This window comes from Anser anser (genome assembly GCF_964211835.1).
Source record: "Anser anser genome assembly, chromosome: 5".
Classification (NCBI taxonomy): domain Eukaryota; kingdom Metazoa; phylum Chordata; class Aves; order Anseriformes; family Anatidae; genus Anser; species Anser anser.
Window position 1 is genome coordinate 41,528,638 of NC_139725.1, and position 17,872 is coordinate 41,546,509.

The following is a 17,872-nucleotide window of genomic DNA, read 5'->3' on the forward strand; positions in this document are numbered from 1 at the left end:
CAACTCGAAGCCAGCTGAAGGTGACCAATAGATATGGGATGGAAATCTCAATAGAAAACATGAGAAATTGACTGGGTCCCAGCTACAACTGGAGGAATAACTAAGCTGTCCAGAGAAGCTGCTAAGGCAAATATTGACAGTCCTCTTATCTAACAGTTTCAAAGTGTAACCCAGGAAGTCAAGATGGAACAGCAATGCGATTAGATAACTGAGTGTAAATAGGCTCAGACAGAGAAGACTGCTTCAGTCTTATCTCACTTATTAAATACCTCTTGTGAATTTATTGTACTGTCTATGAGCCCACAAGAAACCCTGTTCCTCACTCAGCAAGACAACCGTGTACAGACTGAATACAAATCAGAGAGAAAACACCTCCAGATATGCACCCCAGATCCTTTGGTAAAAGGGCAATGGAGCCATGTCCAAAAATATGACAACATGCATGTGACTTTACATATCTAACTTGGTGAATGGAAAATCAAACACTATATTCTTTTCCTTCAAGTTTGAGAATAAAAGTTCTAGAACAGAATGGGAAATAACGTACATTAAAAATGTTGCATTCAAGAAAGGGCTCCAAAAATATGAGGCCAGAGCTGTGGCAGACTGGTGTTACCCAAGCAGTGAGAGCAAGCAATAGGTTATCGTGCGCCACAGATGCCTGTGCCAGCGGTACATCAGAATTGATCTCCTCCTTTCTTGCAGTAAAGGTTTACATTTGTTGGATGGAAAATACGCTTTTATATAAAACTGTTACCACTTTTCCAAAAGAGATTTATGGTGCTCTTCAGTGCATCACACAGCTCTTTTTACTGACCACAATACAGCTGATCCAACAGTACCTGATGATGGGCTGCACATTTTAGAAGTGCAATACTTTTAAAATTTATTATTAAATGACAGCAAATTTTCCTACATTTTAGCTTAATGTCCAAATGCAAGAAGGGATATTGGTTAAAGTTTTGTACAGGACTTCAGAGATATAAGTTAATAGATTGTATCAAATTTACAGTTCTCTATTTTTTTTTTTCATACCAAATAGCATTTGTAGTAGAGTTAGAATCAGTAATTTAGGTGAGATAGGAACTTTGGGGGTCAGCTGGTCTGCCCCCTCTCAAAGACAGATCAGCTCTGAAATGCAGACTGGTCCAAGCTCTGTCCAGTCCATTAATTATTCTTTCTCTATTTATAACACTGTGAAGACAAGCTTTCAGCTCACTGATGGATTATATATTGTTCATCCGTAATTGCTGTGATTAATCTGCATTCTGTGATAGTTTATCACACACACACACATACACACAAAAAATCTTTTGTGGTAAAATTTAGATCTTGGAATTCAGAATTAGTCAACTTTATTTGAAAATCCTCCATTAGCAAAGTAAACTTTCAACTAAAGAAAACTTGCATACCTTGGTATAAAGTGAAAATTCTTCCAGTTTAAAACTTTTTTATTGTTCTATAAGCAGCATGTGACGATCTTTTGAAGGTTTTGCTTAAAACTAAGGCAAAATATTTTTTTTTCCAATATCATTATAGCTTCTCGTCTTTGATATCTTTCTTTCTTTTTTTTTTTTTTTAAATCAATTGACGTTTTTTCATCAAACAAAACTTCCAAAGCCTCTGGGTAAAGGGAGCCCTTTACCAGTCATTCCTACCAGATAGGAGCATACTTTGCCAGCCCCATTCTATTCCTGCAGACTTCAGTGATTTGTGATTAAAAATAATGCCTGTCATAATGAAATACTTGATATATGCTTCTAGGCATCCAGTTTTAGACACTCGAATTGGAAAGTTTCATTTTAAAGTTATTTGCCTACATAATTCTGGGATATCAGCCTACGCACTGCAAACTTAGAAGGTCGCTGCCTGGCTGCAGCAGGACACTTCACAGCACCCAAGCCTGCAGTCAGTGAGATAATTCCTCAGCAGTTCAGTCCTGTACACATCCATGGAGCAGCCACTGGGAGCTGGTGAACAGATGGACATGCTGGATACCAAAGGAGACCTTGTGCAGATCTAATACAGGTCAAAAGAGATACCAGGGAAATAGTAACTTCCGTTGATTTCAAAGGAATTTAGATACTGATCAGTCTCATGGTTTAGGCACCTGCATACCCTTAGAACTGAGGAGTGCCAGTTCCCCTGAAAGTACACATGAAAAGTTAATGCATCAGGGCCCAGAAAGCAGGACAGTTATGTCTGAGGTTCTCCTCAGCTTAAAAAAAATAACTTAAGTCTGTCATTTCATTTTTCAGAGGACTTCACTCACCATCAGGGCCACTGCATATTCAGCTACCCTCCTGTTGAGCGTGCATCACCACGTAAAAACTACAAGACTCAAAGACCATAAAAAGAACAAGAATGAACCCAGTTCTGCAGCCCAGTAGAAAAGACTCAGGGAAAGAAGGACTTTCTTGGTTTCTCAGTTTCCTGGGCTACAGGCTAAGCCAAGGAGGGTCCCAAGTCTTTCCCTGGTCTCATGAATCTCACGGGTCTGTTCTGAATTGTTCCACAAGCCGCAGGCGCCCAATTTTTGCTTAGGCAGAGTGCAGGCAGTCTAAATCTTGCCCTTAGTCAAAACTATTTATATTACAAACCTGAATACTGAAGGGTTTACAAAACAATTAGCAAACATAAATATAAAATATGTTCAAGTTTTACAAACAGTTCAACTATAATACAAAATGCAATACAATGATTTATTCCTCTGTCTGAATTTAATTTCCTAACTATAGAGTTTGTAGTCAAAATAAAGACAAAGTAAGCTATCCTTATTCCAGTTGAACTAAATACGGTTCCAGCCCTAGTGATGTCCCCCTGAAAAGGGGATTTATTAAACACAGCTGATTCTCCCATCAGAGTTTTTCAGATCTTCACAGGTTCTTTATTAAGGTTCTAGGTGCAGTTACAAACATGAATTAAAATGTAGGAAACAAGGATTAAGACTGAACAGAAAAAGACCAGTTTAAGACTGAGCTTGCAGCAACTGATATACCATCTCTACTTGACTGCAGTGTTTCTCCCTGAAGGATGCTACCCTCATTCTGTGCACAGAATGCACATGGCTCAGTCCAAATAGCAGAGTAACATCCTGTCTTTAGGGTCCCTTCTGTTCTTAAAAACAGTTGGAAGATGCATAGATAAGGACACAAAGGACTACAAGCAAGAAAAAACAAAACAATACAAAACAAACAACCAAAAAAAAAAAAACAGTTAAGACAGTTATTTCCCTCTCCTCCCTCCAGGATTATGTCCCATTTCTCTACAGGTTTCACAAGACATTCACAGGATGTCAGTGAACATGTCTAATTTACTTGCAGGTGCCCATCTTGAGGAACCATGATTCCTACAAATCTCTGCACACCACCTGAAATCTTCAGTGAAAATACTCAAGTAGAATAAAAAGATTCAAGCATAATCAATAGTCAAATGTACATGTAAGTGACAGCACATTAAATGAGAAGATAATGAGTATTTAAATAGAACAGCCATTATTCATTCTGTTTATTGAACAAAATATAGATTGATATGGAGAAAAAGGAAAAGGCTATCATGTAATGAAAGGTGGGATCATACTACACAAGCACAGGAGTTGTTGCCCAAGTTATTCAACCTAATTCCAAGCATTGACTCTGCAAGACCAAGCAAATGACTAGTTCATTTTAAAAGTTTAGGGCAAGTCTAAACTGATCAATGTTCTTGTAATGCCCCTAAAGAACATTTCTGAATGTAGAAAATCTATTTGTGGACAATACATAACCAAAACGCTGTAAAACTAGTTTATCCAGCAAATGTTTAGAAGTTCGTTCTACGCTGCCCCTTATCTTTGTTCCAAGAATTTTGACAAGTGACATTTTTAGTGGATGTTTAAGGACCACCTGCTCCAATTTTATTGCCACTTCTTGCTTTTTGAAAGTCTGCAGAAGATATTTGTGTTTGTATAGACTTTAATTTTACATCAATTTATTTTTTGCTATTAATTTCCCAAAATACTTTTGCTTGTGATCCTGCTGTTTATTCTTTAGCTGCCAGAAATATTTGAATTCCAGGTGAGCACAATCTTACAGAGGAAATGATACCAAAAAGTTCAAATACATGGTGAATTATACATTTTACAGGTTTTCCAAATCAATAAACAAAGCTTGAATTCTTATGCCTACTGATATAGAAAAGTTCTGTTTATATACCACTTCAAAAATGGGTAATATTTTCTTTTGGTTCATGTGTGAAATATTAGATGTCATCCTGTTTTTTATGCAAAACACTTGGTTTTCATTGATTTTTTGAAGAATGTTTGCTATTATTTTCCAGAGTTAGAAGCTAAAGCCCAAATCTTGATTCAGGAAGAAGAAGATAAACAAAATAATATTTGCTTACAGTAATGGCATCACATGGGTACCAACATTCCTTCAGTAGGCTTTAATTAGATCCATGCTGTTCAAAATAGTTATTGCCCGTGCCTGATGTACCTTTCTCTATCTGCACTCACCTACTAGCAATGAGCCCTAGAAAGACAAGACAGAATGAAACCTCATTTTTCAGGAACAGGATGAGGTCTCCTCCCTCCACTCCCTTTGTGAAGTCGGCATATGGCTTTTATTCCAGTGTTCACCCAATATCCACTCTTACAAGAAAGAAGAGCCTCCAAGTACTGCAAGAAAATTTGTTTTTTCCGGGAGAGGACTACTCCAGTTCTAACCCAGCAGACCTCTATGAGAACAGTGAAAAATGCTTCATCTGCTGCCTGAATTTAACAAGATCCACTCAGTACAAAACAGATTTCCAGCTCTGCTGGCTACATCCACCATCTTAATCAACCTAAATGACTGAAAACAGTAAAAAAGGCTGCCTCACAGAAATGTTCATATGGTATCTGGGCAAAAGGTATCTGCAGTCCAAGTGCCAAGCATCCAATTAATGTTTTATCTTTTTAATCTTTTTTTAATCTTTTTTTTAATCTTTTTAATGTTTTAGTGCAACCTTTGCATCAGGCTACAGAGAAGAGTAAATTTTGGCAGTAAGTAGTAATTAGGAAGAAAAATATTCAGCAGTGGCAAGAATAGCTATACATCTATTAGTACAATACTTCAGTTATTACTATAAAGGGCAGAATTCCAGCAGCTCAGTAACTTGTTTATCTAACCAAATGCATTAACAGCGAGTGTTGCCTATAAACTTCAAAAGACTGAAGAGACTTATTTTTATCTGTCAATCAATATATTTTCAACTAGCCAATTTTGATAATTATGACTTGATGAAATATTGAAGAGTTTTTTTCCAAAATGTTGTTCAGTGTAACTTCTAGAATCATCATAGCCACCAACACAATGACGCTAACTACAGTTGGATAGAAACTATTCCTTAGCCATTCAAAACCAGAAAGCAGTAAAAATACTAGCTACTGTTATGTCCTATTATAACGTAATATCAGCTGAAGACTGCACAAGCTCTACTGTAGTCTTTAACAAGCTATGGTGGAAGGTATAAATGACATGGTAAATTTATATTTGAATTCAAGGAACTTTAAAAAAAGTCTGTTTCCCATTTAGCTCTCCAACCAGAAACAATATTTTCATTTTTAAATATGCTGTTTCATAATCAGACATTTTGTGTTTTTGAGGGTCCCCTGAAATAAAATCTACTGAACTCCAGTAACTTATTTTAAAAATAAAGTAATATCTTTTCAACATAAATCATTCAATACTTTCTGCACCCCTCCACAGTCTAACGTATAAGGAAAGATTTTAAGGAAAATTTAATCTAGTGTCCAAATATAACTTTACTTTAAACATGAGGTCATCTAAACATCTGTCTCCAATATATCCCTAGGGATTTAAATCAAAAGTCTGCTAAACATGTACAATCATTTTGAAAATAAATAACAGAACAAATTTAGTCTTGATTATGATTATCATGCTTTTTAAAAGGAAACATTTATTCTAATAAGAAAAGTCTGAACTAATTTAAACTTTATGGACATTAACCTAGACGAGTTTCATACTCTAAATAAGACATTTTTTTTCCATTTAGTCTAGTCTCTAACAATATTCATTGTTTAATATTTGCAGAAAGACAGCCCATATGCTTTCTTCCTTCCCTTTAGAAATGTCTAATCAATAATGCTATATTTCTTCTTTTATTAAGATGTATAATTTTGCAGAAAGGAGAAAACCTTGCTGACAAATCAGGAAAAGGGGTTGATTTGTTTCTTTTTTGTCATCTAGGATATCCATCATCACACTTTACACTAAGGAAGCATATGCCAGATAAAACATATTGCATCTTGATAGTTATTTTCTTCGTTGTTTAGGGAAAAAAAACAAACAAACAAAACCAACAAACAAACAAAAAAAAAACACAGTAGAAGCTGTTTTAAGCAAAGACCATCTTAGTAACCTCCTAGCATTCCAGGTTTACTATTTAAATTTTTTTACTAACAGGCAAAATAAGTAAATCTGCCATGGCTCACCCAGTTAATTCAGCAGCCCTAACCCCATTCTAAATCCCAGTCCCATTTCAGAGAATAGAATGGAGCAGTCATCCATACAACACAATACTACCTTGAAACATTAATTGCTTTGGCTCTGTAGCCACAGATCATGAAATGAGAGTGAAGAGCAGGACTCTGAGGACTCTCAGAGCTCCCAGGTTCTTCCAAAATTCTTTTCCTCTCCAAATAATGCCAATCGCTTTATTTTTTGATGGGAAACTCTTCTCAAGGAGAAGCTGTTCCAAGGGTGAACTAGAACATCTAGGAGAAACAGATGCTACCTAGGATATGATCACAGAAGTCTAAAAAGAGTGCTGGATGCAGAGTTTAGGATGTGAAGCATGAACAACGCAACAACTCTTGTTCGCACTATTATGCCTGTCTGACAACACTAGGGATAGAGGGGAAAAAAAAAAAAAGCAAAAAAAAAAACAAAACAGCTGTTAACAGTGTAGTTTACTGATTGAAAAGCTTATCTAAAGGGCAACTACTCCCATGTTTCCTTTCCTATTTATTGTATGGGTTGGGAACAACCCGTGTATAGGTTCTCAACAAACTTCAGACCCTCTCAGATATAGCAGTATTTTCCCATCAGGAAATCACTACTACAGGTAGTTCAGCCTTAGGTGTTCCAGCTGTTAGTGATATTATATTTAAAATGCAATGAGTCCTCAGGACAAGACTTGCTGCAGGAAAAAATGACAGGTGCTTTTCCTGCAACTATTTACCTTTCAACTTCCACAACAAAAGCGGCTGATGTGAACTACAGAACCTGAGTACAGAAACTATTTTATAACGACTGAAGTTTAACATTTTTCTTGTACAAATGATAATTAAGCATCAAAGAGTGAGAGCTTCTGATTATAAACCCACTACAAACCCAGCCAACTATCAGAATCACACGTTTTCATCTCTGGTTGAAGCAGAACAGACATAAGGCTTTCTCTGACCAAGATGCAGCTACAGGAAAATACTTAGAGGTATTCCTATAATGGAAGCAATGTCAGTTCTAACAGTCCATTGCATGACTGACTTTCAAGACTTCCAGATTCTAGCAGTCACATTACTAGCTGAGGTTTTGTTTGTTTGTTTTTTACCTCTTAATCATCTTCACTTCTTTCAGCACTTTTAATTCATACCAACCTTAATCATGGTATTTAGGTCAGTCTGAGACATTTAGGTAAATAAGAAAAATTTTCAGAGCGAATTTTGACAGTTAGGCCAGCAGCAACTGATGAGTTCTTCCAGTTTCAGTGGTATGATTTTGTGGATCTTATACTGTTGTGCTAGTTTGAAATAGAAATGTAACTAGCATAAGAATGGATGCTTGCAAGCGTAAGGACATCGAAAGGAATATCACAGAAACTGAGGTACAGTTAAGGGAAAACTTCTAATATCACTTAATGGGCAAAAATCCCTACACAGAAATAATCACCATCAGTTTTCATTTTCCTTTCTAGAACGCTTCAACAGAACCACATATGTTGCTATCAAAGGGCACACTTTAGAATTGTATCCTTATTCCACGTGGTACGACAATTTTATTTGGAAATGAATGTGAATATTGGTCACTAAGCACAACTAATGAAACAACAAATGCAGTAATGAAAAAATATTTTTTAACCCAATATAATCTTTGCCACAAATGTATCAACTTCTCAGAACTGCTTTTGCAGACAATGGATTCTTTTGCCTATAAATGTTAAAATAGACATAATAATTTAATTTTGATGACATAATATCATATGTTTTAATATCATAATGTCATCATAGTTTAATTAATGTCATTAATAATTTAACCTATGTATTTGGTTTTACATACATAGTACATACATAGTACATACTATTCTATAATACTCTAACTTGGAAATCTGACTAATTTGTCCAACACTGTTTGCAATAAAATATTCTGAGTTTGTTCTGAAAAAAAAATACATATCTGCAAGTTTTTATGCTTTGCTGTAGGTCACATTCCTATTAATACTTGAAAGAAATTAGCATATGCCTACAGCAGCCTGTAACACCCTGGTCTCAATTTTGTTTATGAAATCTATGGTAAAATTAAAATAATCAACAGCCAAATTCCTTCCCTTGGAAATTGGTAGCTAGTTGCATATTGATTCCATTGGGCCAGAAGTCCATCCCAGGTTTTCTGACTTCTATGTGGTACCTTTGCCTTAGCACCACCCTTTGACCTTTATCAGTGATATAACAGTCTGTTTACAATCTTCTGCAGATTTCTGTTTACGATTCTGTAGACTTAAGGAAAGCCAAATTCAGTTTTTGCAGCACATATATGAAATCAGTATTTATTGATGGTGATTTTTTTTATGACTTTTAGCTTTGCTTTCACGAATTATTATCCAAATTCCCATATCATAATCTTCTCACCTGCAACAGCTTCGACGTCCTTTCTCATTCATCTGCCACACATTGAGCATTTTATTCTAGTCTTACACTGCCACCTTGTGGGTAACAGAGCAAATAATTATAGATCACCACCATTACTCTAAGTTTTGGGGCTTTGTGTGGTTGTTTGTTTGTTTGTTTGTTTTGATTTATTTTTTGGAGAAAAAAAAACTCATAGTAGAAGATAACAGTAGAAAATACATAACTTTTCTCAAAACCCTCAGGCTTATGTTATAAAATCTTAATGATAAATGTCTATTGCACAGCCGTTTTGTGCTTACTATGTTTTGTCACCATTGACTAGCTTGCCAACTACTTACTTTCCCCAGATTTTCTCTTGGAACAAAGACAGAATGGTACTGGTGAGTTCTGGCTGCAGGATTCTTCCATTTACTTTCCTTTTATCCACTCAAACCAACAGTGAAACAAAGCAACACTAGCTTAGTTTGAGAATTAATCCCCATGTTCAAAAAATAAGTTTGTTATGAGCAATTCCTGGGTCCACAGACCAAAAAAAAAAAAAAAAAATTAAATAGTAATATTCATTTCAAGGTCCCAGCTTCCACAGGAAGTAATAAGCATACAGCAGGTGTCAAGACAAAAGTTATTAAGTCTTACAGCTTTTTAGTTTTTATCGCAGTTGTATAAACATGTACTTAAAAATTACATCTTCGTATCTTAATCCCCATACGAAAGCTATTAAATTTTAAAAATGCATAGCTAGAAAAACATTTAGGAGTTCCAGGCAGGATTTTCGTATCTTCTTAAGGCACTGCTTTGAACAGATCCAACAAAATCAGTTCACCCAACACACAACATATAAAGGTTTTCATTTGTTCTATTTAAACTATCTTGCAAGGATATTGTTTCTTCAAACTACTTAAATGTCTGAAAATTGATAGGATTTTTCAGCATAGTGAATGAAAGTCCATGAGGATTTCATTAGTTTTCACTAAAATTAAACAAGTTTTCTGAAGCAACCCCACAACACCTTTAAATAAGGAAGATGCACACAAAGCAAATGGTCCAACCTGTCTTTCAGATTCAGGGGTGAATTTTCAGTATCATTTGTGGGCAGAAAGGGAGAGGCTCAGAAGCTGAAAATGTTACTTACAGAATTAAATAATGTTTGATAAGCTGCAATGGATGCAAAGAAATTGCAATTGCTTTGCTTCCTGGCATTCCGCATGCTTTCAGCTAGCTGCTCTGTGCACTGGTTTGCTGCACATAGGTATGTTCTCATTGAATAAAAAAACAGGCAAAATGAGACTTTTTTCAAGTGACCAAGAAACAGCAGTTAGCAATTCAACCATACTGCCTTTACAACAAGCATCAGTTTCTGTGAGCTTCCACGGTGGCGGTTCCTTATTCCTGGGATCCGTTGAAGTCCCAAACTGGCCTGAACACCGCACTCCCTCCCTGAACTGCTCAATGCTGAAAGCAGTGGGGGTTTCATAGACTTTGCAAAGATCTTTCACATTTTCTTTTCAGAATGTTTTGTAAAACACATTGTGGGGTGATGGCTGTCTTCCACCTCTTACCTTCCTGACTATTCCTAGAATAGAAACTTCCAGGTTTCTGAGAGGATACTTGTGGAAATTCAGGATACTTGCTACCTGAGCCTAGCTGAGAAGGTAGCCTAGCCAAGAAAATTGGCTTTACTGGTGCATTTACAAGCACATTATTTGGAAATAATTTAGCTTGTAAGATGTTTCTTTGAAACTAGTACTATTTGACTGATTCCCACCCTTAGTTTGTTAACACAAACAGTTTTTGTTAATGTCCAAAATGCCAGTTCAGTACAAATGGTGAAAGACAATGAACACATACTGTTGTCTCAGATATTTCAGTCTTAAGAGACTTCAGAAACAGGAACGTTTGAGCGCTTTAAAACATTATGGTTTCACATCAAGATATTTAATAGCTTTAGCTATAAACTTAGATAGTTGAAACTACCGCTGAGCATTAAGTGATTATTTTAAATACTATGTGAATGCCAGTAGTCTGGCTTAAAGGCAAGAAAAAAGCAGCTAGGAAAACACTGAACAGTTACCCTAACATTAGTTTCCAGAAAAATGTCAGCAAAATAATCAAAACAAATTAGTTGAACACCTTGGGGAAAAAGAAAAAAGAAAAAAAAAAAAAAGAAAAAAAAAAAGAATTAGCTGATTTTCCAGCTGCTTGAAAGTGTTTCCTGTACAACTATTACTTAAGTTGTTTCACAGCTTATGCTGGCTGGCATACCTTGCAGTGATTTTTGTCTGCCTAATGCCTCTAGTGACAGGAGGACCAAACACTGCTTTCAATGTTATATTTGCATCCAACACTCTTACTCTGATGATTGGCTTTCCTGCTTATAGATCTGGTTCAAAGGAGTTGCTGCAATCCAGGATAATCAACTTTGTCTACTCCTGAAATAAAACACCTCTCAAAAGAAAAGGTTTGGACTTTCAAAGGAGCTTAAGAGAATTAGACTCCCAAATCCTATTAGATTTCAATGCAGCTGGAAACCTAACTCTTTCCGAAAAAATCAAAGCCAAGAGGTCTAGACAGGCAGAAATCCTGCTGTTTCATGAAAATAAGGAGAATGAGAAAAAAAGACCAGCTCCAGTTATTCTTACATAGCAAGTAAATGCTTTTCTTTAAAAAGCAACCAACCAAACTTCATTTTATACCGACTTTTGCATATTCATCTTGCAATAACAGGAGGCCAATAACTCATGATAATTTATTACATGGAATTAGCAAAAGAAACATGCTGAATTACAGCAAAAAAAAGTACTTAAAGATCCAGTCAATATTACGGATTTGACAGACATGTCATCTTTGTATTTATCACCTATTACATACAATAAATAAACCCTTCAACATTTTAACTTCAAAAATAAAGATGTTTATCTTATTTATTTGAAAGTGTATGGGAGCAAAAGAACTGAACATAAAAGCTCATTTATATTTACTTTCTATTTATGTTACCTATGGTTTTAGCTAATTGTTTCCTTCTGCAGCCTTTATTATTATTATTAAATACACACCTATACCAAGCAACAGCATCCTATAACCTTCCAGGTAACCAAATTCAGCTACTTCACTCAGCCAAGGGTCATCTGTGCAGTTGTTTAAGATGACATTTGCACTTCATGCCAGGTGCAAGGCCACACCTCGAGTACTGTGTTCAGTTTTGGGCCCCTCACTACAAGGACATGGAGGTGCTCGAGAGAGCCTAGAGAAGGGCAACGAAGCTGGTGAGGGGTCTGGAGAACAAGTCTTACGAGGAGTGGCTGAGGGAGCTGGGATTGTTCAGCCTGGAGAAAAGGAGGCTCAGGGGAGACCTCATCGCACTCTACAGGTACCTTAAAGGAGGCTGTAGCGAGGTGGGGGTTGGTCTGTTCTCCCATGTGCCTGGTGACAGGACGAGGGGGAGTGGGCTAAAGTTTCGCCAGGGGAGGTTTAGGTTGGATATTAGGAAGAACTTCTTTACTGAAAGGGTTGTTAGGCATTGGAATGGGCTGCCCAGGGAAGTGGTTGAGTCGCCATCCCTGGAGGTCTTTAAGAGACGTTTAGATGTTGAACTTAGTGATATGGTTTAGTGGAGGACTTGTTAGTGTTGGGTCAGAGGTTGGACTAGGTGATCTTGGAGGTCTCTTCCAACCTAGACGATTCTGTGATTCTGTGATTCATCATTCATACTGACTCAAGGGACAGTTCCCAGCATGTCACGGCAAATCTACCCAGGTATCACACAGTGTAACTTGCAGTATTCAATTCCTCTTTCTCTGGAAGGACATTTCCATTGACTTTGCATGCAACATTACTTTATTTCTTTAATTTCTGCCTTTTCCATGCTGGCAGAAAAAACAATGCTCTTCTGATCTTTATGAATTAGAAAAATGATTCTTCTGTGACTTTAGCCCTTCATTGACTTGGCTGCTGAAATAGCCTTTAGGTTTCCTAGATATATAGCAATCCTGGAGTTACAGATTCCTAAGTTCTTCTTTTTGCAATGAGATTTACAGTTTAAAGATTTTGTTTTGTTTAATTTTTGCTGTACATGCCACACATGCCTCAGTACAATCAACCGCTAGAGAAAAGGAGCATGCCATCAGCTCACTGTACTGGAAGGGACCAAGCTTAACAATAAAGGGCCCCAGTTCCGTTTCAGTCAACCTCCTGTTCCTCGCTGCAATCATACACCAAGGCAAGCAAACAAAATCAAGTATTTTCAGTTATGGCATTGACCTCCACTCAGGAATCTGAAAGATGGGAGCAAACTGAAATGGCAACAGGAAAAAATATGCCAAGACTAAGACTTCGTACCTGAGATTGAGTTCACCCTCGGGAAGCAGAGCTTTCAACTTGATATGAAGTCAAGCTGTGAGCCACCCAGAAGCAGATGCCCCCCCTGCCATGGACATGAAGTAGGCCTGAGATCCCGTCACGCCTGAGGTCTACAGTTCAGTAATATCAGAGCACCACTCGAGTTTATCTTTAACTTAGAAATGTCTCAGTCAGCCAACAGTCTGTTTAAATCTTTTCTTTTTCAACACTGAATACTTTCATTTCTCCTTACTTTGGCATACTAGTATCTTCTATTTTATCAGTCTTGTTGACTAGGGGTCATGCTTGATTTCTTTTTCCCCTTCCCCTCTCTTTATTAAGTACATGAACAAGTCCCGTCATCTTCCATAAAGCTTCAAAAATCCCCTTCTTCCTGTTCTGACAGCTTAGGCTTATCTGTAATCATTTTCCACTTGACCTAGCAGAATCACGTCTTATCAGATCCTTTTGCATCAGACACGCAGATGCTAAATAATGTCTCATTTTACATATGCAGACAGTATTTCTGACCCTTCACTACACCCGCTCTGTTGTACAATTCATTCCCTGACTACCTGGCTACTTTCCTATCACTGTTTTGACTAAGACACAAAATTATGGCACCTTCCTTACAGCTTCCTACTCTCCTCTCCTTTTTTTTTTTTTTTTTTTTCTGAACTGTGTGAGTTAAGATTACCAGTACTTCTTAAAAATATATTCATCAATTCACCATCATATGCATTTTTTTCAGTTTCCTACTAAATACCACTCTGTGGTACAGGTAGAGAAGACAGTCTAGGATATCTGTGACATTCACATGAGGCTACTAAACACGACAAAAGCTCTACAAGAGCCTTATGCCCTTCTGCAAAGGCAGCCAAAAGCATGTAGGGTGTCTAAAACAGATATTGGAAAACTAAGTTCATGCAACCAAGTTCCTTACAAGGGTGAAATACTAATTACACTCTCAGGAACTCATGCCCTCCATCATTTCATTTCTGCTTTCACCTTCTCTATGGTAGATCCACACTTGTCTGAAATTTAACCATTGGCCTGAAGACCTCAAAGCTATGGCCTTCCTCGTTTGTCTTCTCTTTAAATCACAAAGTACACCACCGAGCTTCTAAGCATGTGCCAAGAAAGTTAATTTTCAAGTTTGATCCACTTCCCTCCAATACCTTAAAACCCTCACTTTGAGCCATAGACTTACCAATCCCTCAGACACGATGCTATTGTTAAGAAGTAAGGAAAAATCCTTATTTATTTCAAAAGCAGTGAGTAGAGATCTCTGGACAGATTTAAGGTTAGTGATAGAGTTAAGGCACCTGTCTGACCGGAGACTAAGAAAAAGTATGCAAGCACCTTAAGAGCATATCTCTGGATTAGATTCAATAGGCTTTCCTTATTATATTTAGATAAATAAATAAATAATAAAAAGTGTTAGGTGCAGATTAGTTGTCTCCTTGAAAGGAGAATGCTGTCACTTTAGCATTTAAGCCTACCAGGTAAGTGCAAATAGTTTCCATCCTCTCTGTTCATCACCCCCAAACACACTTCTGTTTTCCAATTCTAGTCCTTCTGTAGGACTCTGCCTTCATCTCAGTGACAATTTTATTTCCAGTATGTTAGCCAAACTGCCTGTACCTCTGTGAACAAAGAACGGTGCTTGTAAAGAAAGCAGGCTGCCTTCAGAGGATGGACAGATACTGAGTTAGATCAGTCTGAATCAGTAACGTACAGACCCTCAGCTATGGGCAGAGAAATCTGTCCTCTTGCAGAACATCTGCTGGCAAAACATCTTGGTATCTCTCCAGATACGAAGGGACTTTAAGGGGCTGGTGCAGATTAAACCCTTCCTTTCTCTTCTAAGGGAAGAGGGGGATGGTACCGAGCAGAACCTAAAAATGCTTTAGGATTTTTAGAGCTATGTAAATCCAGTACTCTGGCAGGGCCCGGAGGGCTGACCTCTCTGCTTCTGGTGTGATGCCTCTCTGTGCCAAAGCAGAGGGCTGAAAACAAAGGCTATGCAGAGTCAGGAGCACACAGAGGAAGCACACAAATGAGTGTTGGGGGCAGGAACCCACGGGAGTGGGTTTAGTGGGAGCCAGGGAATTAGAGGGAAGGGAGTGCCGCTCATGTGTTAACCAGGGCATTACATAAAGCACGGCTGCCGTCCTTCACATAAAACACAACACGGCAAAACAGTGCCGTGACCCTGAAAGAGACACTAAAGAACAATTAAAACACAGTGCATAGCTGAAATGCCAACGGGATTTACAAACATACCCTGCAACAGCGAGCCGTTGTGCAAACACTCGCCACGCTGTAGGCTCACGTCAATATTTTAGGTTGCTTCTTACTTAGGGGAAACAAGAAACTGAACCACCAGTGCTTTCATTGGGCACGGACAGACAGAAGTACGTGGCTTCGACACGCGTGGCTTGCAGCCCACAGGGGAACCCCCCACCGCAGTTCGCGGAGGGCCACCGGAGGCTGCTGCGGTTTAACGGGACTCGCCCGCCGGCCTTATCACCCGAGGGGCCGCGGGGTGTGCTCCAGGGCGATACACCGAGCCCCGGGGGATGCCCGCCCCCGGGCAGAGGGGGTCTGCACACTCCTGCATACTCGCAGGAGTCGCAGCAGCAGCCCCGCAGCGCTGCCCCCCTGCCCCGGGACCCCCGGGGCCGCCCGCCGGGGGAGGAGCCGCCGCCGAGCGGGGCCGGTCCCCGCCGCTCCTGTCCCTGAGGAGAGCAACGGGACGGTGGCCTCGCCTCAGCCCGGCGGGGCGCCGGTGCGGGGCGGGAAGGGCTGAGGGCCCGCGGGAGGGAAGCGGCCACTTACCCGCCGAGCCTCCGGCGGCGATTTGGTGAGAGGCCTCCTGAAGAAAGCCCGCGGGCTGCCGAGCCATGCTGAGCCGCGGGGCGGGCACGGGCGGCCGGAGAGCGGCTGCCGAGCCGGGGCCGAGATGGCGCGGGGCGGGAGGGGGCAGAGCCGGGGGGAGGCGGGGGCCGCCGTTATCGCCGGGGGGGCCGCGGTTATCGGCGGGGGGACCGCGGCCGGGCAGGGCAGGGCCGAGCCCCGCGCTGCGGCCTTCGGCAGCCCGCGGGCGGAGGGCAGGGCTGGGCTCGCAGCTCCTGCTGGTGGCGGCCGGGATCGGGCTCTCCACCCGCTGCCAGCCCGGAGAGCGGAGCAGCAGGCGCCGGCATCCCCCGCGCTGGGGACGGCGGTCGTGTCCTGTCAGGGGACTGACAGGGAAGGTCTGTCACCACACACCTTGGGCTTTCGCTCCCCTTTTGGGGCTTTACAGCACAAACTTCTTGCAGTCCTGCTCTCCACACGGCGAACGCCCACAAATTCCCCCGTGCTCTACTTCCAGGAGGGATCGGGGGTGCCGTTTGGTTCACCCATCGTCTTTCAGAAACATACTGTACTTTGAAAACCTTTGGACTTTGGTTCTAGCTCTTCAGTGTTTGTTGGACCCAAGTCTTTTAAGTGGCTATTACAGGTCTTATGTGGACCCATTGGTTCCTCTTGGTAAAGTAAACATGCCATAGGCTCCAGCATTGGGACACAATCAGTCCTGGTTTTGACAGTCCCCAGCATTATTCTTGCTTAGGCCAACCAGCGCTTTTCCAGAAGATGCCAGGAAACAACAAGGGGATGATGCGGGCCAAAGGCTCTTCTGCAGAGGTTGTGTGGGAGAGGCTATGCAATGGAAGGGGAAGACAGGCTACCTGTATGGATGTGGAGCACCAAGGACATCTAGCCTCAGGGCAGAGATACATTATATTGAGTGCCAGATTCGTAACAACATTTAGGTTAATAAACTACAGCTTACACACTTAGTCAGCAACTCAATACCTAAATGCTTTTATGGATTTGGAGCCTCCAAAAGCAGATGCAGTATCACAGGTGGTCTTTTGCTTTTCCTGTTGTATCACTGAACCTGTTCCACTAGTCAAACCCCTGGGTTGCCAACATCTAGCAGTAAATATTTTTCCTTATGACTCCAGTTTCTGTCTTCTCCCTAACTGAGTACTACTGTGGTTTCCCGTATTCTTCTCCATTTCCTCTTTTTGCACATATCTCACAGCCTCTAATACTGCTGATTTTTATTAACTCAAGCAAAGCCTCATCTGAGCTCAATGTTTCTCCTTTTCTAACAGTGAGAGGATACTTACTTACAAGCATGATTATGTTGGTTTTGGGAAGAAAGCAGGACTACTGTTGATTTCAAAGGAACATTTATTAGTGTTAAGAAGATGGATTTTAAGGGAATGGCTCTTGAATAAAGTTCTTGACTGCTTGTTTAACCAATCACTTAAATAATTGGGGATATTTATTTATTTATTTGCTTTCTTGCTGACAGACCTACAGTGTTAACACAGACAAGGATATCAATTGTGAGTGAGAAATCCTTCACAAGATCTTCAAAGTGATTCCGAATACTGTTCGTGATCATGGACATCTTGAAGAAGAACTAGGAGATTAGATTTGCTGGTACTTCTTCAGAAGAGAAGGAAAAGAAAGGTAGTTTTTACATCGTTATGTTTTAACTTTTCTCACCTAGAGAACAAACAAAACAGATTACTGTTACCTTACAAGGGCATCAGTTTATACTAGTCTCTTAAAAGCATAGATAATTTGTAACTA

At 39.7% G+C, this 17,872-nt stretch overlaps 2 protein-coding genes across 6 annotated transcripts in view; one reads left to right on the forward strand and one right to left on the reverse strand.

Moving 5' to 3' along the window:
• Nucleotides 1-16,467, reverse strand: part of SLC25A21 (solute carrier family 25 member 21) — a 253,932-nt gene extending 237,465 nt beyond the window's left edge. The window contains exon 1 of the mRNA XM_083837791.1: nt 16,061-16,467. Within this exon, the coding sequence (XP_083693917.1) occupies nt 16,061-16,127 (67 nt within the window). The 5' untranslated portion in view covers nt 16,128-16,467. The remainder of the gene's footprint in view (nt 1-16,060) is intronic.
• Nucleotides 15,665-17,872, forward strand: part of MIPOL1 (mirror-image polydactyly 1) — a 192,850-nt gene continuing 190,642 nt past the window's right edge. For 3 of the 5 annotated variants that reach the window (XM_083837773.1, XM_083837774.1, XM_083837775.1), the window contains exons 1-2: nt 15,666-16,085; nt 17,589-17,749. The gene's annotated coding sequence lies outside the window, so the exon portion shown is untranslated. Of the gene's footprint in view, nt 16,086-17,588; nt 17,750-17,872 lie in introns of all 5 variants that reach the window. The other 2 variants (XM_083837762.1, XM_083837763.1) reach the window with 1 other exon arrangement.